The 25,973-nt window shown below is 47.3% G+C and overlaps 1 protein-coding gene across 1 annotated transcript in view; it reads left to right on the forward strand.

The window, feature by feature from the left end:
• LOC139569896 (ryanodine receptor 2-like) overlaps nt 1–25,973 on the forward strand; it is a gene marked incomplete at its 5' end in the record, with an annotated part of 288,568 nt that overhangs the window by 2,119 nt on the left and 260,476 nt on the right. Inside the window, 4 exons of the mRNA XM_071391220.1 lie at nt 2,298–2,397; nt 5,539–5,635; nt 15,616–15,690; nt 24,590–24,746. Of these exons, the coding sequence (XP_071247321.1) occupies nt 2,298–2,397; nt 5,539–5,635; nt 15,616–15,690; nt 24,590–24,746 (429 nt within the window). The remainder of the gene's footprint in view (nt 1–2,297; nt 2,398–5,538; nt 5,636–15,615; nt 15,691–24,589; nt 24,747–25,973) is intronic.

A 25,973-nucleotide genomic window follows, 5' to 3' on the forward strand; every position in this document is an offset into this window, starting at 1 on the left:
TCATACCGCTCCACCCTAACCCTCCTGTCATACCGCTCCACCCTAACCCTCCTGTCATACCGCTCCACCCTAACCCTCCTGTCATACCGCTCCACCCTAACCCTCCTGTCATACCGCTCCACCCTAACCCTCCTGTCATACCGCTCCACCCTAACCCTCCTGTCATACCGCTCCACCCTAACCCTCCTGTCACACCGCCTCCACCCTAACCCTCCTGTCACACCGCTCCACCCTAACCCTCCTGTCACACCGCTCCACCCTAACCCTCCTGTCATACCGCTCCACCCTAACCCTCCTGTCATACCGCTCCACCCCAACCCTCCTGTCATACCGCTCCACCCCAACCCTCCTGTCATACCGCTCCACCCCAACCCTCCTGTCATACCGCTCCACCCTAACCCTCCTGTCATACCGCTCCACCCTAACCCTCCTGTCATACCGCTCCACCCTAACCCTCCTGTCATACCGCTCCACCCTAACCCTCCTGTCATACCGCTCCACCCTAACCCTCCTGTCATACCGCTCCACCCTAACCCTCCTGTCATACCGCTCCACCCTAACCCTCCTGTCATACCGCTCCACCCTAACCCTCCTGTCATACCGCTCCACCCTAACCCTCCTGTCATACCGCTCCACCCTAACCCTCCTGTCATACCGCTCCACCCTAACCCTCCTGTCATACCGCTCCACCCTAACCCTCCTGTCATACCGCTCCACCCTAACCCTCCTGTCATACCGCTCCACCCTAACCCTCCTGTCATACCGCTCCACCCTAACCCTCCTGTCATACCGCTCCACCCTAACCCTCCTGTCATACCGCTCCACCCTAACCCTCCTGTCATACCGCTCCACCCTAACCCTCCTGTCATACCGCTCCACCCTAACCCTCCTGTCATACCGCTCCACCCTAACCCTCCTGTCATACCGCTCCACCCTAACCCTCCTGTCATACCGCTCCACCCTAACCCTCCTGTCATACCGCTCCACCCTAACCCTCCTGTCATACCGCTCCACCCTAACCCTCCTGTCATACCGCTCCACCCTAACCCTCCTGTCATACCGCTCCACCCTAACCCTCCTGTCATACCGCTCCACCCTAACCCTCCTGTCATACCGCTCCACCCTAACCCTCCTGTCATACCGCTCCACCCTAACCCTCCTGGTATACCGCTCCACCCTAACCCTCCTGTCATACCGCTCCACCCTAACCCTCCTGTCATACCGCTCCACCCTAACCCTCCTGTCATACCGCTCCACCCTAACCCTCCTGTCATACCGCTCCACCCTAACCCTCCTGTCATACCGCTCCACCCCAACCCTCCTGTCATACCGCTCCACCCCAACCCTCCTGTCATACCGCTCCACCCCAACCCTCCTGTCATACCGCTCCACCCCAACCCTCCTGTCATACCGCTCCACCCCAACCCTCCTGTCATACCGCTCCACCCCAACCCTCCTGTCATACCGCTCCACCCCAACCCTCCTGTCATACCGCTCCACCCTAACCCTCCTGTCATACCGCTCCACCCTAACCCTCCTGTCATACCGCTCCACCCTAACCCTCCTGTCATACCGCTCCACCCTAACCCTCCTGTCATACCGCTCCACCCTAACCCTCCTGTCATACCGCTCCACCCTAACCCTCCTGTCACACCGCTCCACCCTAACCCTCCTGTCACACCGCTCCACCCTAACCCTCCTGTCACACCGCTCCACCCTAACCCTCCTGTCACACCGCTCCACCCTAACCCTCCTGTCATACCGCTCCACCCTAACCCTCCTGTCATACCGCTCCACCCTAACCCTCCTGTCATACCGCTCCACCCTAACCCTCCTGTCACACCGCTCCACCCTAACCCTCCTGTCACACCGCTCCACCCTAACCCTCCTGTCACACCGCTCCACCCTAACCCTCCTGTCATACCGCTCCACCCTAACCCTCCTGTCATACCGCTCCACCCTAACCCTCCTGTCATACCGCTCCACCCTAACCCTCCTGTCATACCGCTCCACCCTAACCCTCCTGTCATACCGCTCCACCCTAACCCTCCTGTCATACCGCTCCACCCTAACCCTCCTGTCATACCACTCCACCCTAACCCTCCTGTCATACCACTCCACCCTAACCCTCCTGTCATACCACTCCACCCTAACCCTAACCCTCCTATCATACCGCTCCACCCTAACCCTCCTGTCATACCACTCCACCCTAACCCTAACCCTCCTATCATACCGCTCCACCCTAACCCTCCTGTCATACCACTCAGCAGTGTTTTATTTCCTCCTTCTCCTTGCAGCACCTATCGTACGGTAGCGACAGCCTGCAGGTGGACGCAGCCTTCCAGCAGACCCTCTGGAGCGTGGCTACCGTCTGCTCCGGCAGCGAGGTGGCCCAAGGTGGGTCACACACACACACACACACACACACACACACACACACACACACACACACACACACACACACACACACACACACACACACACACACACACACACACACACACTGTTCTGTCTGTCCCAGATTGAGACATCTCCAGGATTAGTGGAGGGATGCCTTGGACTGACACCGATAAAGAGCCTAAACAAACACGATGGTACTGTAAAAGCTAATGGGGTCATATAAACAAACATGATGCTACTGTAAAAGCTAATGTGGATAATATAAACAAACATGATGCTACTGTAAAAGCTAATGGGGTCATATAAACAGACATGATCCTACTGTAAAAGCTAATGGGGTCATATAAACAAACATGATGCTACTGTAAAAGCTAATGGGGTCATATAAAACAAACATGATGCTACTGTAAAAGCTAATGGGGTCATATAAACAAACATGATGCTACTGTAAAAGCTAATGGGGTCATATAAACAAACATGATGTTACTGTAAAAGCTAAATGGATCATATAAACAAACATGATGCTACTGTAAAAGCTAATGGGGTCATATAAAACAAACATGATGCTACTGTAAAAGATAATGGGGTCATATAAACAAACATGATGCTACTGTAAAAGCTAATGGGGTCATATAAAACAAACATGATGCTACTGTAAAAGCTAATGGGGTCATATAAAACAAACATGATGCTACTGTAAAAGATAATGGGGTCATATAAACAAACATGATGCTACTGTAAAAGCTAATGGGGTCATATAAACAAACATGATGTTACTGTAAAAGCTAATGGGGATCATATCAACAAACATGATGCTACTGTAAAAGCTAATGGGGTCATATAAACAAACATGATGCTACTGTAAAAGCTAATGGGGATCATATCAACAAACATGATGCTACTGTAAAAGCTAATGGGGTCATATAAACAAACATGATGCTACTGTAAAAGCTAATGGGGTCATATAAAACAAACATGATGCTACTGTAAAAGCTAATGGGGTCATATAAACAAACATGATGTTACTGTAAAAGCTAATGGGGTCATATAAACAAACATGATGCTACTGTAAAAGCTAATGGGGTCATATAAACAAACATGATGCTACTGTAAAATCTAATGGGGTCATATAAACAAACATGATGCTACTGTAAAAACTAATGGGGTCATATAAACAAACATGATGCTACTGTAAAAGTTAATGGGGTCATATAAAACAAACATGATGCTACTGTAAAAGATAATGGGGTCATATAAACAAACATGATGCTACTGTAAAAGCTAATGGGGTCATATAAACAAACATGATGTTACTGTAAAAGCTAATGGGATCATATAAACTAACATGATGCTACTGTAAAAGCTAATGGGGATCATATCAACAAACATGATGCTACTGTAAAAGCTAATGGGGTCATATAAACAAACATGATGCTACTGTAAAAGCTAATGGGGATCATATCAACAAACATGATGCTACTGTAAAAGCTAATGGGGTCATATAAACAAACATGATGCTACTGTAAAAGCTAATGGGGTCATATAAACAAACATGATGCTACTGTAAAAGCTAATGGGGTCATATAAAACAAACATGATGCTACTGTAAAAGCTAATGGGGTCATATAAACAAACATGATGTTACTGTAAAAGCTAATGGGGTCATATAAACAAACATGATGCTACTGTAAAAGCTAATGGGGTCATATAAAACAAACATGATGCTACTGTAAAAGCTAATGGGGTCATATAAACAAACATGATGCTACTGTAAAAGCGAATGGGGTCATATAAACAAACATGATGTTACTGTAAAAGCTAATGGGATCATATAAACAAACATGATGCTACTGTAAAAGCTAATGGGGTCATATAAACAAACATGATGTTACTGTAAAAGCTAATGGGATCATATAAACAAACATGATGCTACTGTAAAAGCTAATGGGGTCATATAAACAAAGATTGTTTAACAAACAGGGGGACATTGTATCCAAGGCCTCTGAGAAAAGATGAACTGACAAGAGGATTGACCTCCTCCCTCCAACTGATGATTCATACAAGGGCTTTTAGCAGTGAACAACGATGTCACCACATCAAATGTATTTATAAAGCCCTTCTTACATCAGCTGATATCTCAAAGTGCTGTACAGAAACCCAGCCTAAAACCCCCAAACAGCAAGCAATGCAGGTGTAGAAGCACGGTGGCTAGGAAAAACTCCCTAGAAAAGGCCAAAACCTAGGAAGAAACCTAGAGAGGAACCAGGCTATGAGAGGTGGCCAGTCCTCTTCTGGCTGTGCCGGGTGGAGATTATAATAGAACATGGAAATATGAAATGTGTTTTATTTAGTTATTGGACTGAACTTTTATTGTGTTTTATTTAGTTATTTGACTGGACTTTTATTGTGTTTTATTTAGTTAATTGACTGAACTTTTATTGTGTTTTATTTAGTTAATTGACTGGACTTTTATTTTGACAGGGTGTCTTGTCGAGACCAAGATCTCTTCTACAAATGAAAGATAAACACATCAAATACGAAATGCAAAACAGGAATAAAAACACAGTCATAGAAACCAAACAAATTCATCACCGATCGCTGATGTCCCTGTATATTGGCCTTATCTAATGTCATGTCTGGGACAGAGGCTTCCCCCTGTCTGGTCCAGAGACGGGCTAACCTCTCCTCTCTCCCCCTGTCTGGTCCAGAGACGGGCTAACCTCTCCTCTCTCCCCCTGTCTGGTTCAGAGACGGGCTAACCTCTCCTCTCTCCCCCTGTCTGGTCCAGAGACAGGCTAACCTCTCCTCTTTCCCCCTGTCTGGTCCAGAGACGGGCTAACCTCTCCTCTCTCCCCCTGTCTGGTCCAGAGACGGGCTAACCTCTCCTCTTTCCCCCTGTCTGGTCCAGAGACAGGCTAACCTCTCCTCTTTCCCCCTGTCTGGTCCAGAGACGGGCTAACCTCTCCTCTTTCCCCCTGTCTGGTCCAGAGACGGGCTAACCTCTCCTCTCTCCCCCTGTCTGGTCCAGAGACGGGCTAACCTCTCCTCTCTCCCCCTGTCTGGTCCAGAGACAGGCTAACCTCTCCTCTCTCCCCCTGCAGGGTCCCTCTCTAATGCCTCTCCTCTCTCCCCCTGCAGGGTTCATGATCGGCGGGGACGTGCTGAGGCTGCTCCATGGTCACATGGATGAGTGTCTGACAGTGCCGTCGGGAGAACATGGGGATGAGCAGCGCAGGTACGTGTTCTGATTGGAGGATTTCCTTCATCTGTGATGACAGACGCTAGGGGGAGGAGCAGCGCTGGTACGTGTCTGATTGGGGGATTTCCTTCATCTGTGATGACAGACGCTAGGGGGAGGAGCAGCCCTTTTACGTGTCTGATTGAGGGATTTCCTTCATCTATGATGACAGACGCTAGGGGGAGGAGCAGCCCAGGTACGTGTCTGATTGGGGGATTTCCTTCATCTGTGATGACAGACGCTAGGGGGAGGAGCAGCCCTGGTACGTGTCTGATTGGGGGATTTCCTTCATCTATGATGACAGACGCTAGGGGGAGGAGCAGCCCAGGTACAGTGGGGAGAACAAGTATTTGATACACTGCCGATTTTGCAGGTTTTCCTACTTACAAAGCATGTAGAGGTCTGTAATTTTTATCATAGGTACACTTCAACTGTGAGAGACGGAATCTAAAACAAAAATCCAGAAAATCACATTGTATGATTTTTAAATAATTAATTTGCATTTTATTGCATGACATAAGTATTTGATCACCTACCAACCAGTAAGAATTCCGGCTCTCACAGACCTGTTAGTTTTTCTTTAAGAAGCCCTCCTGTTCTCCACTCATTACCTGTATTAACTGCACCTGTTTGAACTCGTTACCTGTATAAAAGACACCTGTCCACACACAATCAAACAGATTCCAACCTCTCCACAATGGCCAAGACCAGAGAGCTGTGTAAGGACATCAGGGATAAAATTGTAGACCTGCACAAGGCTGGGATGGGCTACAGGACAATAGGCAAGCAGCTTGGTGAGAAGGAAACAACTGTTGGCGCAATTATTAGAAAATGGAAGAAGTTCAAGATGACGGTCAATCACCCTCGGTCTGGGGCTCCATGCAAGATTTCACCTCGTGGGGCATCAATGATCATGAGGAAGGTGAGGGATCAGCCCAGAACTACACGGCAGGACCTGGTTAATGACCTGAAGAGAGCTGGGACCACAGTCTCAAAGAAAACCATTAGTAACACACTACGCCGTCATGGATTAAAATCCTGCAGCGGACGCAAGGTCCCCCTGCTTAATTAAGCCAGTGCATGTCCAGGCCTGTCTGAAGTTTGCCAATGACCATCTGGATGATCCAGAGGAGGAATGGGAGAAGGTCATGTGGTCTGATGAGACAAAAATAGAGCTTTTTGGTCTAACTCCACTCGCCGTGTTTGGAGGAAGAAGAAGTATGAGTACAACCCCAAGAACACCATCCCAACCGTGAAGCATGGAGGTGGAAACATCATTCTTTGGGGATGCTTTTCTGCAAAGGGGACAGGACGACTGCACCGTATTGAGGGGAGGATGGATGGGGCCATGTATCGCGAGATCTTGGCCAACAACCTCCTTCCCTCAGTAAGAGCATTGAAGATGGGTCGTGGCTGGGTCTTCCAGCATGACAACGACACGAAGCACACAGCCATGGCAACTAAGGAGTGGCTCCGTAAGAAGCATCTCAAGGTCCTGGAGTGGCCTAGCCAGTCTCCAGACCTGAACCCAATAGAAAATCTTTGGAGGGAGCTGAAAGTCCGTATTGCCCAGCGACAGCCCCGAAACCTGAAGGATCTGGAGAAGATCTGTAGGGAGGAGTGGGCCAAAATCCCTGCTGCAGTGTGTGCAAACCTAGTCAAGAACTACAGGAAACGTATGATCTCTGTAATTGCAAACAAAGGTTTCTGTACCAAATATTAAGTTCTGCTTTTCTGATGTATCAAATACTTATGTCATGCAATAAAATGCAAATTAATTATTTAAAAATCATACAATGTGATTTTCTGGATTTTTGTTTTAGATTCCGTCTCTCATAGTTGAAGTGTACCTATGATAAAAATTACAGACCTCTACATGCTTTGTAAGTAGGAAAACCTGCAAAATCGGCAGTGTATCAAATACTTGTTCTCCCCACTGTACGTGTTCTGATTGGAGGATTTCCTTCATCTATAATGACAGACGCTAGGGGGAGGAGCAGCCCAGGTACGTGTTCTGATTGGAGGATTTCCTTCATCTATGATGACAGACGCTAGGGGGAGGAGCAGCCCAGGTACGTGTTCTGATTGGAGGATTTCCTTCATCTATAATGACAGACGCTAGGGGGAGGAGCAGCCCAGGTACGTGTCTGATTGGGGGATTTCCTTCATCTATGATGACAGACGCTAGTCCTGGAAATATCCTTTACCATATCATTTATAATCCTCTGTGTATCTATAGACTGTTACCTGCTGTCCAACATATCTACAGTGTGGTCAGGACTGTCAGTGTGGATAGGACTGTCAGTGTGGTCAGGACTGTCAGTGTGGTCAGGACTGTCAGGACTGTCAGTGTGGTCAGGAGTGTCAGTGTGGTCAGGACTGTCAGTGTGGTCAGGACTGTCAGTGTGGTCAGGACTGTCAGTGTGGTCAGTGTGGTCAGGACTGTCAGTGTGGTCAGGACTGTCAGTGTGGTCATGACTGTCAGTGTGGTCAGTGTGGTCAGGACTGTGAGTGTGGTCAGGACTGTCAGTGTGGTCAGTGTGGTCAGGACTGTCAGTGTGGTCAGGACTGTCAGTGTGGTCAGGACTGTCAGTGTGGTCAGGACTGTCAGTGTGGTCAGGACTGTCAGTGTGGTCAGGACTGTCAGTGTGGTCAGTGTGGTCAGGACTGTCAGTGTGGTCAGTGTGGTCAGGACTGTCAGTGTAGTCAGGACTGTCAGTGTGGTCAGGACTGTCAGTGTGGTCAGGACTGTCAGTGTGGTCAGGACTGTCAGTGTGGTCATGACTGTCAGTGTGGTCAGGACTGTCAGTGTAGTCAGGACTGTCAGTGTGGTCAGGACTGTCAGTGTAGTCAGGACTGTCAGTGTGGTCAGGACTGTCAGTGTAGTCAGGACTGTCAGTGTGGTCAGGACTGTCAGTGTGGTCAGGACTGTCAGTGTGGTCAGTGTGGTCAGGACTGTCAGTGTGGTCAGGGCTGTTAGTGTGGTCAGGACTGTCAGTGTGGTCATGACTGTCAGTCAGTAAAGCAGCAGGGTAAACATCATCAACCCTCTGGTGTTTGATAGGACGTCAATGCAGCAGAGCATGCTGGGATGAAGGCCTCTAGGAGAGCTGCTCTCACACAGAGAAATACAAGTCGGCTTTTACCCAAGTGTAATGTGTGTGTGTGTGTGTGTGAGTGTAATGTGTGTGTGTGTGTGTGTGTGTGTGTGTGTGTGTGTGTGTGTGTGTGTGTGTGTGTGTGTGTGTGTGTGTGTGTGTGTGTGTGTGTGTGTGTGTGTGTGTGTGTGTGTGTGTGTGTGTGTGTAAGCGTGTGCATTCTCCTTGGAAGCAGTAGTGTGTGGGCTTACCTTCAAAGTAGGGCATCCACTGTTCTGAGAAGAGAAGAGGACAGAGTAGGTAGTTATAGGGAGGGAGAGAGAGAGGGAGGGAGGGATGGAGGGAGGGAGGGAGAGGTAGGTTGTTCTTCTCTGGAGGGAGGGAGGGAGGGAGGGAGATGGATGGAGGGAGGGAGGGAGGGAGAGATGGAGGGAGATGGAAAGAGGGATGGATGGATGGAGGGAGGGAGGGAGAGATGGAGGGAGATGGAAAGAGGGATGGATGGAGGGAGGGAGAGAGGGAGGGAGAGAGAGATGGAAAGAGGGATGGATGGAGGGAGAGAGGGAGATGGAAAGAGGGATGGATGGAGGGAGGGAGGGAGAGAGAGAGAGGGAGATGGAAAGAGGGAGGGAGGGAGAGAGAGAGAGAGGGAGAGAGGGAGATGGAAAGAGGGATGGATGGATGGATGGATGGATGGAGGGAGGGAGAGAGAGGGAGGGAGGGAGAGAGGGAGGGAGGGAGAGAGAGAGAGAGGGAGATGGAAAGATGGATGGATGGAGGGAGGGAGAGAGAGAGAGGGAGGGAGAGAGGGAGATGGAAAGAGGGAGGGAGAGAGGGAGGGAGAGAGGGAGGGAGAGAGGGAGGGAGAGAGAGATGGAAAGAGGGATGGATGGAGGGAGAGAGGGAGATGGAAAGAGGGATGGATGGAGAGAGAGAGAGGGAGATGGAAAGAGGGAGGGAGGGAGAGAGAGAGAGAGGGAGAGAGGGAGATGGAAAGAGGGATGGATGGATGGAGGGAGGGAGAGAGGGAGGGAGGGAGAGAGAGAGAGAGGGAGATGGAAAGATGGATGGATGGAGGGAGGGAGAGAGAGAGAGGGAGGGAGCGAGGGAGATGGAAAGAGGGATGGATGGAGGGAGAGAGGGAGATGGAAAGAGGGATGGATGGAGAGAGAGAGAGGGAGATGGAAAGAGGGAGGGAGGGAGAGAGAGAGAGAGGGAGATGGAAAGAGGGATGGATGGATGGAGGGAGGGAGAGAGGGAGGGAGGGAGAGAGAGAGAGAGGGAGATGGAAAGATGGATGGATGGAGGGAGGGAGAGAGAGAGAGAGAGGGAGGGAGAGAGGGATGGATAGAGGGAGAGAGGGAGGGAGAGAGAGAGAGAGGGAGATGGAAAGAGGGTTGGATGGAGAAAGGGAGTCGTAGGTAGTTCTCCTCTGGAGAGAGGGAGAGAGAGAGGGAGGGAGAAGAAGTTGGATGGAGGGAGGGAGGGAGGGAGGGAGAGAGAGAGAGAGAGAGAGAGAGAGGGGAAGAGAGAGGGAGGGATTGAGAAGAAGTTGGATGGAGGGAGGGATGTATGGATGAAGGCACACTGCCTACTCTAGACAGAATGAGCTCTCAGCAGCCTGAAATATACATTTCCTCCAGAACGTTAGGATCATGTCAGTTTCACCTGGCCTCCCTGGACCTCCTGTCATCGTTAAACATACTTTATGTGAAAGCCTCTGTCCTTGTTATCAAACTACCCCAAATGATCTGCCTGTGTCCTTGTTATCAAACTACCCCAAATGATCTGCCTGTGTCCTTGTTATCAAACTACCCCAAATGATCTGACTGTGGGAACTAAAGACGTTGCACCAACCTGGAAAGGTTTGTCTCAGGCCTTGGTGCCTTTGGATGTTAAATAGAAGGTTTTAATGTGATCCAACTGTACGTGTTAAACCTGTTAAACCTCCTGGTATAAACCTGTTAAACCTCCTGGTATGAACCTGTTAAACCCTCCTGGTATGACCCTGTTAAACCCTCCTGGTATGAACCTGTTAAACCCTCCTGGTATGAACCTGTTAAACCCTCCTGGTATGAACCTGTTAAACCCTCCTGGTATGAACCTGTTAAACCCTCCTGGTATGACCCTGTTAAACCCTCCTGGTATGAACCTGTTAAACCCTCCTGGTATGAACCTGTTAAACCCTCCTGGTATGAACCTGTTAAACCCTCCTGGTATGAACCTGTTAAACCCTCCTGGTATGAACCTGTTAAACCCTCCTGGTATGAACCTGTTAAACCCTCCTGGTATGAACCTGTTAAACCCTCCTGGTATCAACCTGTTAAACCCTCCTGGTATGAACCTGTTAAAGATACTGGCCTAGATACTGTCCTCACTATCCACTGCTGCAGGCCTAGATACTGTCCTCACTATCCACTGCTGCAGGCCTAGATACTGCCCTCACTATCCACTGCTGCAGGCCTAGATACTGTCCTCACTATCCACTGCTGCAGGCCTAGATACTGTCCTCACTATCCACTGCTGCAGGCCTAGATACTGCCCTCACTATCCACTGCTGCAGGCCTAGATACTGCCCTCACTATCCACTGCTGCAGGCCTAGTTACTGCCCTCACTATCCACTGCTGCAGGTCTAGTTACTGCCCTCACTATCCACTGCTGCAGGCCTAGATACTGTCCTCACTATCCACTGCTGCAGGCCTAGATACTGCCCTCACTATCCACTGCTGCAGGCCTAGATACTGCCCTCACTATCCACTGCTACAGGCCTAGTTACTGCCCTCACTATCCACTGCTGCAGGCCTAGATACTGCCCTCACTATCCACTGCTGCAGGCCTAGATACTGCCCTCACTATCCACTGCTGCAGGCCTAGATACTGCCCTCACTATCCACTGCTGCAGGCCTAGTTACTGCCCTCACTATCCACTGCTGCAGGTCTAGATACTGCCCTCACTATCCACTGCTGCAGGCCTAGATACTGCCCTCACTATCCACTGCTGCAGGCCTAGATACTGCCCTCACTATCCACTGCTGCAGGCCTAGATACTGCCCTCACTATCCACTGCTACAGGCCTAGATACTGTCCTCACTATCCACTGCTGCAGGCCTAGATACTGCCCTCACTATCCACTGCTGCAGGCCTAGATTCTGTCCTCACTATCCACTGCTGCAGGCCTAGATACTGTCCTCACTATCCACTGCTGCAGGCCTAGTTACTGTCCTCACTATCCACTGCTGCAGGCCTAGATACTGTCCTCACTATCCACTGCTGCAGGCCTAGATACTGCCCTCACTATCCACTGCTGCAGGCCTAGATACTGTCCTCACTGTCCACTGCTGCAGGCCTAGATACTGCCCTCACTATCCACTGCTGCTGGCCTAGATACTGCCCTCACTATCCACTGCTGCAGGCCTAGATACTGTCCTCACTATCCACTGCTGCAGGCCTAGATACTGTCCTCACTATCCACTGCTGCTGGCCTAGATACTGTCCTCACTATCCACTGCTGCAGGCCTAGATACTGCCCTCACTATCCACTGCTGCAGGCCTAGTTACTGCCCTCACTATCCACTGCTGCAGGCCTAGATACTGCCCTCACTATCCACTGCTGCAGGACTAGATACTGCCCTCACTATCCACTGCTGCAGGACTAGATACTGCCCTCACTATCCACTGCTGCAGGCCTAGTTACTGCCCTCACTATACACTGCTGCAGGCCTAGATACTGCCCTCACTATCCACTGCTACAGGCCTAGATACTGCCCTCACTATCCACTGCTACAGGCCTAGATACTGCCCTCACTATCCACTGCTGCTGGCCTAGATACTGCCCTCACTATCCACTGCTGCAGGCCTAGATACTGCCCTCACTATCCACTGCTGCAGGCCTAGATACTGTCCTCACTATCCACTGCTGCAGGCCTAGATACTGTCCTCACTATCCACTGCTGCAGGCCTAGATACTGTCCTCACTATCCACTGCTGCAGGCCTAGATACTGTCCTCACTATCCACTGCTGCAGGCCTAGATACTGTCCTCACTATCCACTGCTGCAGGCCTAGATACTGCCCTCACTATCCACTGCTGCTGGCCTAGATACTGCCCCCACTATCCACTGCTGCAGGCCTAGATACTGTCCTCACTATCCACTGCTGCAGGCCTAGATACTGTCCTCACTATCCACTGCTGCAGGCCTAGATACTGTCCTCACCATCCCCTGCTGCAGGCCTAGATACTGTCCTCACCATCCCCTGCTGCAGGCCTAGTTACTGTCCTCACTATCCACTGCTGCAGGCCTAGATACTGTCCTCACCATCCCCTGCTGCAGGCCTAGATACTGTCCTCACCATCCCCTGCTGCAGGCCTAGTTACTGCCCTCACTATCCACTGCTGCTGGCCTAGATACTGCCCTCACTATCCACTGCTGCAGGCCTAGATACTGTCCTCACTATCCACTGCTGCAGGCCTAGATACTGTCCTCACTATCCACTGCTGCAGGCCTAGATACTGTCCTCACCATCCCCTGCTGCAGGCCTAGATACTGCCCTCACTATCCACTGCTGCTGGCCTAGATACTGCCCTCACTATCCACTGCTGCAGGCCTAGATACTGTCCTCACTATCCACTGCTGCAGGCCTAGATACTGTCCTCACTATCCACTGCTGCAGGCCTAGATACTGTCCTCACCATCCCCTGCTGCAGGCCTAGATACTGTCCTCACCATCCCCTGCTGCAGGCCTAGTTACTGCCCTCACTATCCACTGCTGCAGGCCTAGATACTGTCCTCACTATCCACTGCTGCAGGCCTAGATACTGCCCTCACTATCCACTGCTGCAGGCCTAGATACTGCCCTCACTATCCACTGCTGCAGGCCTAGTTACTGCCCTCACTATCCACTGCTGCAGGCCTAGTTACTGCCCTCACTATCCACTGCTGCTGGCCTAGATACTGCCCTCACTATCCACTGCTGCAGGCCTAGATACTGTCCTCACTATCCACTGCTGCAGGCCTAGATACTGTCCTCACTATCCACTGCTGCAGGCCTAGATACTGTCCTCACCATCCCCTGCTGCAGGCCTAGATACTGCCCTCACTATCCACTGCTGCTGGCCTAGATACTGCCCTCACTATCCACTGCTGCAGGCCTAGATACTGTCCTCACTATCCACTGCTGCAGGCCTAGATACTGTCCTCACTATCCACTGCTGCAGGCCTAGATACTGTCCTCACCATCCCCTGCTGCAGGCCTAGATACTGTCCTCACCATCCCCTGCTGCAGGCCTAGTTACTGCCCTCACTATCCACTGCTGCTGGCCTAGATACTGCCCTCACTATCCACTGCTGCAGGCCTAGATACTGTCCTCACTATCCACTGCTGCAGGCCTAGATACTGTCCTCACTATCCACTGCTGCAGGCCTAGATACTGTCCTCACTATCCACTGCTGCAGGCCTAGATACTGTCCTCACCATCCCCTGCTGCAGGCCTAGATACTGTCCTCACTATCCACTGCTGCAGGCCTAGATACTGTCCTCACTATCCACTGCTGCAGGCCTAGATACTGTCCTCACTATCCACTGCTGCAGGCCTAGTTACTGCCCTCACTATCCACTGCTACAGGCCTAGATACTGTCCTCACTATCCACTGCTGCAGGCCTAGATACTGTCCTCACTATCCACTGCTGCAGGCCTAGATACTGTCCTCACTATCCACTGCTGCAGGCCTAGATACTGTCCTCACTATCCACTGCTGCAGGCCTAGTTACTGCCCTCACTATCCACTGCTACAGGCCTAGATACTGTCCTCACCATCCCCTGCTGCAGGCCTAGATACTGTCCTCACCATCCCCTGCTGCAGGCCTAGATACTGTCCTCACCATCCCCTGCTGCAGGCCTAGATACTGTCCTCACCATCCCCTGCTGCAGGCCTAGATACTGTCCTCACCATCCCCTGCTGCAGGCCTAGATACTGTCCTCACCATCCCCTGCTGCAGGCCTAGATACTGTCCTCACCATCCCCTGCTGCAGGCCTAGATACTGTCCTCACCATCCCCTGCTGCAGGCCTAGATACTGTCCTCACCATCCCCTGCTGCAGGCCTAGATACTGTCCTCACCATCCCCTGCTGCAGGCCTAGATACTGTCCTCACCATCCCCTGCTGCAGGCCTAGATACTGTCCTCACCATCCCCTGCTGCAGGCCTAGATACTGTCCTCACCATCCCCTGCTGCAGGCCTAGATACTGTCCTCACCATCCCCTGCTGCAGGCCTAGATACTGTCCTCACCATCCCCTGCTGCAGGCCTAGATACTGCCCTCACTATCCACTGCTGCAGGCCTAGATACTGCCCTCACTATCCACTGCTGCAGGCCTAGATACTGTCCTCACCATCCCCTGCTGCAGGCCTAGATACTGTCCTCACCATCCCCTGCTGCAGGCCTAGATACTGCCCTCACTATCCACTGCTGCAGGCCTAGATACTGCCCTCACTATCCACTGCTGCAGGCCTAGATACTGTCCTCACCATCCCCTGCTGCAGGCCTAGATACTGTCCTCACCATCCCCTGCTGCAGGCCTAGATACTGTCCTCACCATCCCCTGCTGCAGGCCTAGTTACTGCCCTCACCATCCACTGAGAAACACAGCAGCAAAACATGGAAGGATGTGAAATAAGTTCCCCATAGATGTTCCTGTTTATATTCCTCCATACCAAGGTGAAGTGTGTAAATGTGTGAATATGTCCTTTATGTGGACATCAGCAGCAGGCTCTTATTTCTCCGGGATACAGACCAGTGTAATGGTCTGGTCTGTGGTGGAAGCATGGTCTCATAACCACCTCCACCCACCCACCACTCACTTCTCTCTTTTCCTCCCCAGGACGGTGCACTACGAGGGGGGAGCTGTGTCCATCCACGCCCGCTCCCTCTGGAGACTGGAGACGCTACGAGTGGCGTAAGTTGAACTACGTGACACATCTATCTCGCCTCCGTTTGACAATGCCGATCTGTTAACACTAGACACTCTATAGACTTTAAGGGTTCAGGGCCAGACCCAGATGCAGACACGGGGGGGCAGGGGGTTTGGGCCAGACCCAGATGCAGACACGGGGGGCAGGGGGTTTGGGCCAGACCCAGATGCAGACACGGGGGGCAGGGGGTTTGGGCCAGACCCAGATGCAGACACGGGGGGGCAGGGGGTTTGGGCCAGACCCAGATGCAGACACGGGGGGCAGGGAGTTTGGGCCAGACCCAGATGCAGACACGGGGGGCAGGGAGTTTGGGCCAGACCCAGATGCAGACACGGGGGGCAGGGGGTTTGGGCCAGACCCAGATGCAGACACGGGGGCAGGGGGTTTGGGCCAGACCCAGATGCAGACACGGGGGGCAGGGGGTTTGGGCCAGACCCAGATGCAGACACGGGGGGGCAGGGGGTTTGGGCCAGACCCAGATGCAGACACGGGGGGCAGGGAGTTTGGGCCAGACCCAGATGCAGACACGGGGGGCAGGGGGTTTGAGTCTGATATTTATTAGTTCCTAAAAAGGGGGTAGGCAAGAGAACGGTCGTGGCAAAAAGGGCAAAACCAGGTCAGAGTCCAGGAGGTACAGAGTGGCGGGCAGGCTGGTCAGGCAGGCTCGAGGTCGAGGGCAGGCAGACTGGTCAGGCAGGCTCGAGGTCGAGGGCAGGCAGACTGGTCAGGCAGGCACGAGGTCGAGGGCAGGCAGACTGGTCAGGCAGGCTCGAGGTCGAGGGCGGGCAGACTGGTCAGGAAGGCTCGAGGTCGAGGGCGGGCAGACTGGTCAGGCAGGCTCGAGGTCGAGGGCAGGCAGACTGGTCAGGCAGGCTCGAGGTCGAGGGCAGGCAGACTGGTCAGGCAGGCACGAGGTCGAGGGCAGGCAGACTGGTCAGGCAGGCTCGAGGTCGAGGGCAGGCAGACTGGTCAGGCAGGCTCGAGGTCGAGAGCAGGCAGATTAGTCAGGCAGGCTCGAGGTCGAGGGCAGCAGACTGGTCAGGCAGGCTCAAGGTCGAGGGCAGGCAGACTGGTCAGGCAGGCGGGTACGGAGTCCAGAAAACAGGCAGGGTCAAAACCTGGAGGACTAGCAAAAGAGAATAGAAAAAGCAGGAGCACGGGGAAAAACACACTGGTTGACTTGAAACAGGTTGACTTGAAAGACGAACTGACACAGAGAGACAGGAAACACAGGGATAAATACACAGAGAGACAGGAAACACAGAGATAAATACACAGAGACAGGAAACACATGGATAAATACACAGAGAGACAGGAAACACAGGGATAAATACACAGAGAGACAGGAAACACAGGGATAAATACACAGAGAGACAGGAAACACAGGGATAAATACACAGAGAGACAGGAAACACAGGGATAAATACACAGATAGACAGGAAACACAGGGATAAATACACAGAGAGACAGGAAAAACAGGGATACATACACTGGGGAAAATAAGCGACACCTGGAGGGGGTGGAGACAATCACAAGGACACTGTATTAGTATCACTCTATATACACTGTAATATCACTCTATAGACACTGTAATATTTACACTCTATAGACACTGTAATATTATCACTCTATAGACACTGTAATATTAACACTGTAATATTAACACTCTATAGACACTGTAATATTATCACTCTATAGACACTGTAATATTACCACTGTAATATTAACACTCTATAGACACTGTAATATTATCACTCTATAGACACTGTACTATCGCTCTATATACACTGTAATATCACTCTATAGACACTGTAATATTTACACTCTATAGACACTGTAATATTATCACTCTATAGACACTGTAATATTACCACTGTAATATTAACACTCTATAGACACTGTAATATTATCACTCTATAGACACTGTAATAGTATCACTCTATAGACACTGTAATAGTATCACTCTATAGACACTGTAATATTATCACTCTATAGACACTGTAATATTAACACTGTAATATTAACACTCTATAGACACTGTAATATTATCACTCTATAGACACTGTAATATTACCACTGTAATATTAACACTCTATAGACACTGTAATATTATCACTCTATAGACACTGTAATATTAACACTGTAATATTATCACTCTATAGACACTGTAATATTAACACTCTATAGACACTGTAATATTATCACTATAGACACTGTAATATTATCACTCTATGGACACTGTAATATTAACACTCTATATACACTGTAATATAAACACTGTAATATTATCACTCTATAGACACTGTAATATTAACACTGTAATATTATCACTCTATAGACACTGTAATATTATCACTCTATAGACACTGTACTATTAAGACTGTAATATTATCACTCTATGGACACTGTAATATTAACACTCTATATACACTGTAATATTAACACTGTAATATTAACACTCTATAGACACTGTAATATTATCACTCTATAGACACTGTAATATTAACACTCTATAGACACTGTGATATTATCACTATAGATACTGTAATATTAACACTGTAATATTAACACTCTATAGACACTGTAATATTATCACTCTATAGACACTGTAATATTAACACTCTATAGACACTAATATTAACACTGTAATATTAACACTGTAATATTAACACTCTATAGACACTGTAATATTAAAACTCTATAGACACTGTACTATTAACACTGTAATATTATCACTCTATAGACACTGTAATATTATCACTCTATAGACACTGTAATATTATCACTCTATAGACACTGTAATATTATCACTCTATAGACACTGTAATATTAACACTGTAATATTATCACTCTATAGACACTGTAATATTATCACTCTATAGACACTGTAATATTATCACTCTATAGACACTGTAATATTATCACTCTATAGACACTGTAATATTAACACTGTAATATTAACACTCTATAGACACTGTAATATTAACACTCTATAGACACTGTAATATTATCACTCTATAGACACTGTAATAGTATCACTCTATATACACTGTAATATTAACACTGTAATATTATCACTCTATAGACACTGTAATAGTATCACTCTATAGACACTGTAATATTAACACTGTAATATTATCACTCTATAGACCGTGTAATATTATCACTCTATAGACACTGTAATCTTAACACTCTATAGACACTGTAATATTAACACTGTAATATTATCACTCTATAGACACTGTAATATTATCACTCTATAGACACTGTAATATTAACACTCTATATACACTGTAATATTAACACTGTAATATTAACACTGTAATATTAACACTATAGACACTGTAATATTATCACTCTATAGACACTGTAATATTAACACCGTAATATTAACACTCTATAGACACTGTAATATTATCACTCTATAGACACTGTACTATTAACACTGTAATATTATCACTCTATAGACACTGTAATATTAACACTCTATAGACACTGTAATATTATCACTCTATAGACACTGTAATATTAACACTCTATAGACACTGTAATATTATCACTATAGACACTGTAATATTATCACTCTATGGACACTGTAATATTAACACTCTATATACACTGTAATATTAACACTGTAATATTATCACTCTATAGACACTGTAATATTATCACTCTATAGACACTGTAATATTAACACTCTATATACACTGTAATATTAACACTCTATAGACACTGTAATATTATCACTCTATAGACACTGTAATATTAACACCGTAAAATTAACACTCTATAGACACTGTAATATTATCACTCTATAGACACTGTACTATTAAAACTGTAATATTATCACTCTATAGACACTGTAATATTAACACTCTATAGACACTGTAATATTATCACTCTATAGACACTGTAATATTAACACTGTAATATTATCACTCTATAGACACTGTAATATTAACACTCTATAGACACTGTAATATTATCACTATAGACACTGTAATATTATCACTCTATGGACACTGTAATATTAACACTCTATATACACTGTAATATAAACACTGTAATATTATCACTCTATAGACACTGTAATATTAACACTGTAATATTATCACTCTATAGACACTGTAATATTATCACTCTATAGACACTGTAATATTAACACTGTAATATTATCACTCTATAGACACTGTAATATTATCACTCTATAGACACTGTAATATTATCACTCTATAGACCGTGTAATATTATCACTCTATAGACACTGTAATCTTAACACTGTAATATTAACACTCTATAGACACTGTAATATTAACACTGTAATATTATCACTCTATAGACACTGTAATATTATCACTCTATAGACACTGTAATAGTATCACTCTATAGACACTGTAATATTAACACTGTAATATTATCACTCTATAGACACTGTAATATTATCACTCTATAGACACTGTAATATTATCACTCTATAGACACTGTAATATTAACACTCTATAGAGACAGTACCATTAACACTCTGACCCCAGCAGTGTAGATCAGGGTGATGTGTCCGTGAGAGGGCATGGTAATTGACTCATTTTAAGACCCTGTATCCTGACCTGGGGTTGTACGTGTGACGATGTTAATATAACTCCCAGTAACACTGTCAGCGGGGCCCACTGCCAACACGGTGTACAGAGTGTCTCTGTCAGCCCCAGTCCGAGGAGAGAAGAAGAGCCCTCCTCCCATCCAGGGTCATATACACACAGACTGTTTGCGGTGAAGTGTCTAATTACAAACAGCATGGCAGTAGTCCCCTGATAACACAGACAGAGATTTCTCTCCTTGTTTTGTATCAGGGCTTATTGGACATACTGTAGTGTTCATGGTTTCTGATGAGGACAGGGTTTGGGGTTGGATATAAATACTCTGCCCTCTGTAGCCTGTTGTGTTCTGTTGTGTTCTGTTCTGTTGTGTTCTGTTGTGTTCTGTTGTGTTCTGTTGTGTTCTGTTGTGTTCTGTTGTGTTCTGTTCTGTTCTGTTGTGTTGTGTTGTGTTCTGTTGTGTTCTGTTCTGTTGTGTTGTGTTGTGTTCTGTTCTGTTCTGTTCTGTTGTGTTGTGTTGTGTTGTGTTGTGTTGTGTTGTGTTGTGTTGTGTTGTGTTCTGTTCTGTTGTGTTCTGTTCTGTTGTGTTCTGTTGTGTTCTGTTGTGTTCTGTTGTGTTCTGTTGTGTTGTGTTCTGTTGTGTTCTGTTCTGTTGTGTTCTGTTGTGTTGTGTTGTGTTGTGTTGTGTTGTGTTGTGTTGTGTTGTGTTGTGTTCTGTTCTGTTGTGTTCTGTTCTGTTGTGTTCTGTTGTGTTCTGTTGTGTTCTGTTGTGTTCTTTTGTGTTGTGTTGTGTTCTGTTCTGTTGTGTTCTGTTGTGTTGTGTTCTGTTGTGTTCTGTTGTGTTGTGTCAGACTGACGGTTTGTATTTATGGATAGTACTGTACGTCTACAGGACAGTATATAAATAGGTTTGGGGTTATAGATAGTACTCTACTGTACAGGACAGTATATAAATAGGTTTGGGGTTATAGATAGTACTCTACTGTACAGGACAGTATATAAATAGGTTTGGGGTTATAGATAGTACTGTACGTCTACAGGACAGTATATAAATAGGTTTGGGGTTATAGATAGTACTGTACGTCTACAGGACAGTATATAAATAGGTTTGGGGTTATAGATAGTACTGTACATCTACAGGACAGTATAGGAATAGGTTTGGGGTTATAGATAGTACTGTACGTCTACAGGACATTATATAAATATGTTTGGGGTTATAGATAGTACTGTACGTCTACAGGACAGTATATAAATAGGTTTGGGGTTATAGATAGTACAGTACGTCTACAGGACAGTATATAAATAGGTTTGGGGTTATAGATACAGTGGGGAGAACAAGTATTTGATACACTGCCGATTTTGCAGGTTTTCCTACTTACAAAGCATGTAGAGGTCTGTAATTTTTATCATAGATACACTTCAACTGTGAGAGACAGAATCTAAAACAAAAATCCAGAAAATCACATTGTATGATTTTTAAGTAATTCATTTGCATTTTATTGCATGACATAAGTATTTGATACATCAGAAAAGCAGAACTTAATATTGGGTACAGAAACCTTTGTTTGCAATTACAGAGATCATACGTTTCCTGTAGTTCTTGACCAGGTTTGTACACACTGCAGCAGGGATTTTGGCCCACTCCTCCATACAGACCTTCTCCAGATCCTTCAGGTTTTGGGGCTGTCGCTGGGCAATACGGACTTCCAGCTCCCTCCAAAGATTTTCTATTGGGTTCAGGTCTGGAGACTGGCTAGACCACTCCAGGACCTTGAGATGCTTCTTACGGAGCAACTCCTTAGTTGCCCTGGCTGTGTGTTTCGGGTTGTTGTCATGCTGGAAGACCCAGCCACAACCCATCTCAATGCTCTTACTGAGGGAAGGAGGTTGTTGGCCAAGATCTCGCGATACATGGCCCCATCCATCATCCCCTCAATACAGTGCAGCCGCCCTGTCCCCTTTGCAGAAAAGCATCCCCAAAGAATGATGTTTCCACCTCCATGCCTCACGGTTAGGATGGTGTTCTTGGGGTTGTACTCATCCTTCTTCTTCCTCCAAACACGGCGAGTGGAGTTTAGACCAAAAAGCTCTATTTTTGTCACATCAAACCACATGACCTTCTCCCATTCCTCCTCTGGATCATCCAGATGGTCATTGGCAAACTTCAGACGAACCTGGACATGCGCTGGCTTGAGCAGGGGGACCTTGCGTGCGCTGCAGGATTTTAATCCATGGCGGCGTAGTGTGTTACTAATGGTTTTCTTTGAGACTGTGGTCCCAGCTCTCTTCAGGTCATTGACCAGGTCCTGCCGTGTAGTTCTGGGCTGATCCCTCACCTTCCTCATGATCATTGATGCCCCACGAGGTGAGATCTTGCGTGGAGCCCCAGACCGAGGGTGATTGACTGTCATCTTTAACTTCTTCCATTTTCTAATAATTGCGCCAACAGTTGTTGCCTTCTCACCAAGCTGCTTGCCTATTGTTCTGTAGCCCATCCTAGCCTTGTGCAGGTCTACAATTTTATCCCTGATGTCCTTACACAGCTCTCTGGTCTTGGCCATTGTGGAGAGGTTGAAGTCTGTTTGATTGAGTGTGTGGACAGGTGTCTTTTATACAGGTAATGAGTTCAAACAGGTGCAGTTAATACAGGTAATGAGTGGAGAACAGGAGGGCTTCTTAAAGAAAAACTAACAGGTCTGTGTGAGCCGGAATTCTTACTGGTTGGTAGGTGATCAAATACTTATGTCATGCAATAAAATGCAAATTAATTACTTAAAAATCATACAATGTGATTTTCTGGATTTTTGTTTTAGATTCCGTCTCTCACAGTTGAAGTGTACCTATGATAAAAATGACAGACCTCTACATGCTTTGTAAGTAGGAAAACCTGCAAAATCGGCAGTGTATCAAATACTTGTTCTCCCCACTGTAGTACTGTACGTCTACAGGACAGTATAGACATAGGTTTGGGGTTATAGATAGTACTGTACGTCTACAGGACAGTATATAAATAGGTTTGGGGTTATAGATAGTACTGTTATTAGCTAAAATAAAGAAATGTCTCACAGGTTGACATTTAAAAACTGCTGTGTAATTTCCACCCCATCACCAAAGTGCTGCAGTTTTCATCTGGCCCAGGACACACGCTTTCTGATCAGCCTAGTTACTACGTCTAGTACAGAATGTCCCGAAATCTGTCCCGGGGACCACAAGGGAGGCTGCAGCACTAAACAGCTGATTCTCATAACCAGCTCATCATCAAACTTTGATTAGAACGCAGGACCGAGTTTGGGAAGTGATGATCTAGTACTAGTCAGTTTCACACCCACTGGGGAAAAGACCTTCAGAGGTGTCTCCTCTCTCACTGTCTCCCTGTCTCTTTTCTCTCTCTCCCTGTCTCTGTCTCTTTTCTCTGTCTCTTCTCTTTTTCTCTCTGTCTCTTCTCTTTTTCTCTCTGTCTCTTCTGTCTCTCTCTCTCTTTCTCTCTCTCTCTCGCTGTCTCTTCTCTCTCTCTCTCTCTCTCTCTCAATTCAATTCAATTCAATTCAATTGACTTTATTGACATGGCAAGTTATTATTACTTACATTGTCAAAGTATACATATCGAAAAATTTAAATAAAATATACTCTCTCTCTCTCTCTCTCTCTCTCTCTGTCTCTCTCTCTCCCTCTCCCCCTCTCCCCCCCTCTCTCTCTCTCTCTCTCTCTCTCTCTCTGTCTCTCTCTCTCTCTCTCTCTCTCTCTCTCTCTCTCTCTCTCTCTCTCTCTCTCTCTCTCTCTCTCTCTCTCTCTCTCTCTCTCTCTCTCTCTCTCTCTCTCTCTCTCTCTCTCTCTCTCACTGTCTCTCTCTCTCTTTCTTTATCTCTCTCTCAATTCAATTCAATTCAATTCAAGGGGCTTTATTGGCATGGGAAACATGTGTTAACATTGCCAAAGCAAGTGAGGTAGATATTATACAAAAGTGAAATAAACAATACAAATTAACAGTAAACATTACACATACAGAAGTTTCAAAACAATAAAGACATTACAAATGTTATATTATATATATACAGTGTTGTAACAATGTACAAATGGTTAAAGCACACAAGTTAAAATAAATAAGCATAAATATGGGTTGTATTTACAATGGTGTTTGTTCTTCACTGGTTGCCCTTTTCTTGTGGCAACAGGTCACAAATCTTGCTGCTGTGATGGCACACTGTGGAATTTCTCCCAGTAGATATGGGAGTTTATCAAAATTGGATTTGTTCTGTTGTGGATTGGATCTCTCTCTCTCTCTCTCTCTCTGTAGGTGGAGCGGCAGCCACACCCGCTGGGGTCAACCCTTCCGTCTCCGTCATGTGACCACGGGGAAGTACCTCAGTATCATGGAGGATAAGGGCCTGCTGCTGATGGACAAGGAGAAGGCTGACGTCAAGTCTACTGCTTTCTGCTTCCGCCCTTCCAAGGTACACTTCAGCCTGGCTCTGCCCCACACACACGCGCACACACACACACACACACACACACACACACACACACACACACACACACACACACACACACACACACACACACACACACACACACACACACACACACACACACACACACACACACTCTCCACTGCTTACAGTAACAGTATACTGTTGTTCAGCACAGAGCAGTCTTCCAGCAACATGCCTCCTGCACTAGTGAGATGTTGGGTGATGGAGGCTGGAGTCTCTAGTAGTGAGATGTTGGGTGATGGAGGCTGGAGTCTCTGGTAGTGAGATGTTGGGTGATGGAGGCTGGAGTCTCTGGTAGTGAGATGTTGGGTGATGGAGGCTGGAGTCTCTGGTAATTAGATGTTGGGTGATGGAGGCTGGAGTCTCTGGTAATTAGATGTTGGGTGATGGAGGCTGGAGTCTCTGGTAATTAGATGTTGGGTGATGGAGGCTGGAGTCACTGGTAATTAGATGTTGGGTGATGGAGGCTGGAGTCTCTGGTAATTAGATGTTGGGTGATGGAGGCTGGAGTCTCTGGTAATTAGATGTTGGGTGATGGAGGCTGGAGTCTCTGGTAATTAGATGTTGGGTGATGGAGGCTGGAGTCTGTGGTAATTAGATGTTGGGTGATGGAGGCTGGAGTCTGTGGTAATTAGATGTTGGATGATGGAGGCTGGAGTCTCTGGTAATTAGATGTTGGGTGATGGAGGCTGGAGTATGTGGTAGTGAGATGTTGGGGATGGAGGCTGGGAGTTGTGGTTATGTAGAAACAGATTGATGTGTAGTGTAGGGTTCCTACAGCTCTCTGCATCTAGCTGTCCTCTAATGGTTCCTACAGCTCTCTGCATCTAGCTGTCCTCTAATGGTTCCTACAGCTCTCTGCATCTAGCTGTCCTCTAATGGTTCCTACAGCTCTCTGCATCTAGCTGTCCTCTAATGGTTCCTACAGCTCTCTGCCTCCACTAGGGACTCAGGCCTCTCCTTCTCTTCTCTCTCATGGTTCCTACAGCTCTCTGCCTCCACTAGGGACTCAGGCCTCTCCTTCTCTTCTCTCTCATGGTTCCTACAGCTCTTTGCCTCCACTAGGGACTCAGGCCTCTCCTTCTCTTCTCTCTCATGGTTCCTACAGCTCTTTGCCTCCACTAGGGACTCAGGCCTCTCCTTCTCTTCTCTCTCATGGTTCCTACAGCTCTCTGCCTCCACTAGGGA

This window comes from Salvelinus alpinus, chromosome 3 (genome assembly GCF_045679555.1).
Source record: "Salvelinus alpinus chromosome 3, SLU_Salpinus.1, whole genome shotgun sequence".
Taxonomy (NCBI): Eukaryota; Metazoa; Chordata; class Actinopteri; order Salmoniformes; family Salmonidae; genus Salvelinus; species Salvelinus alpinus.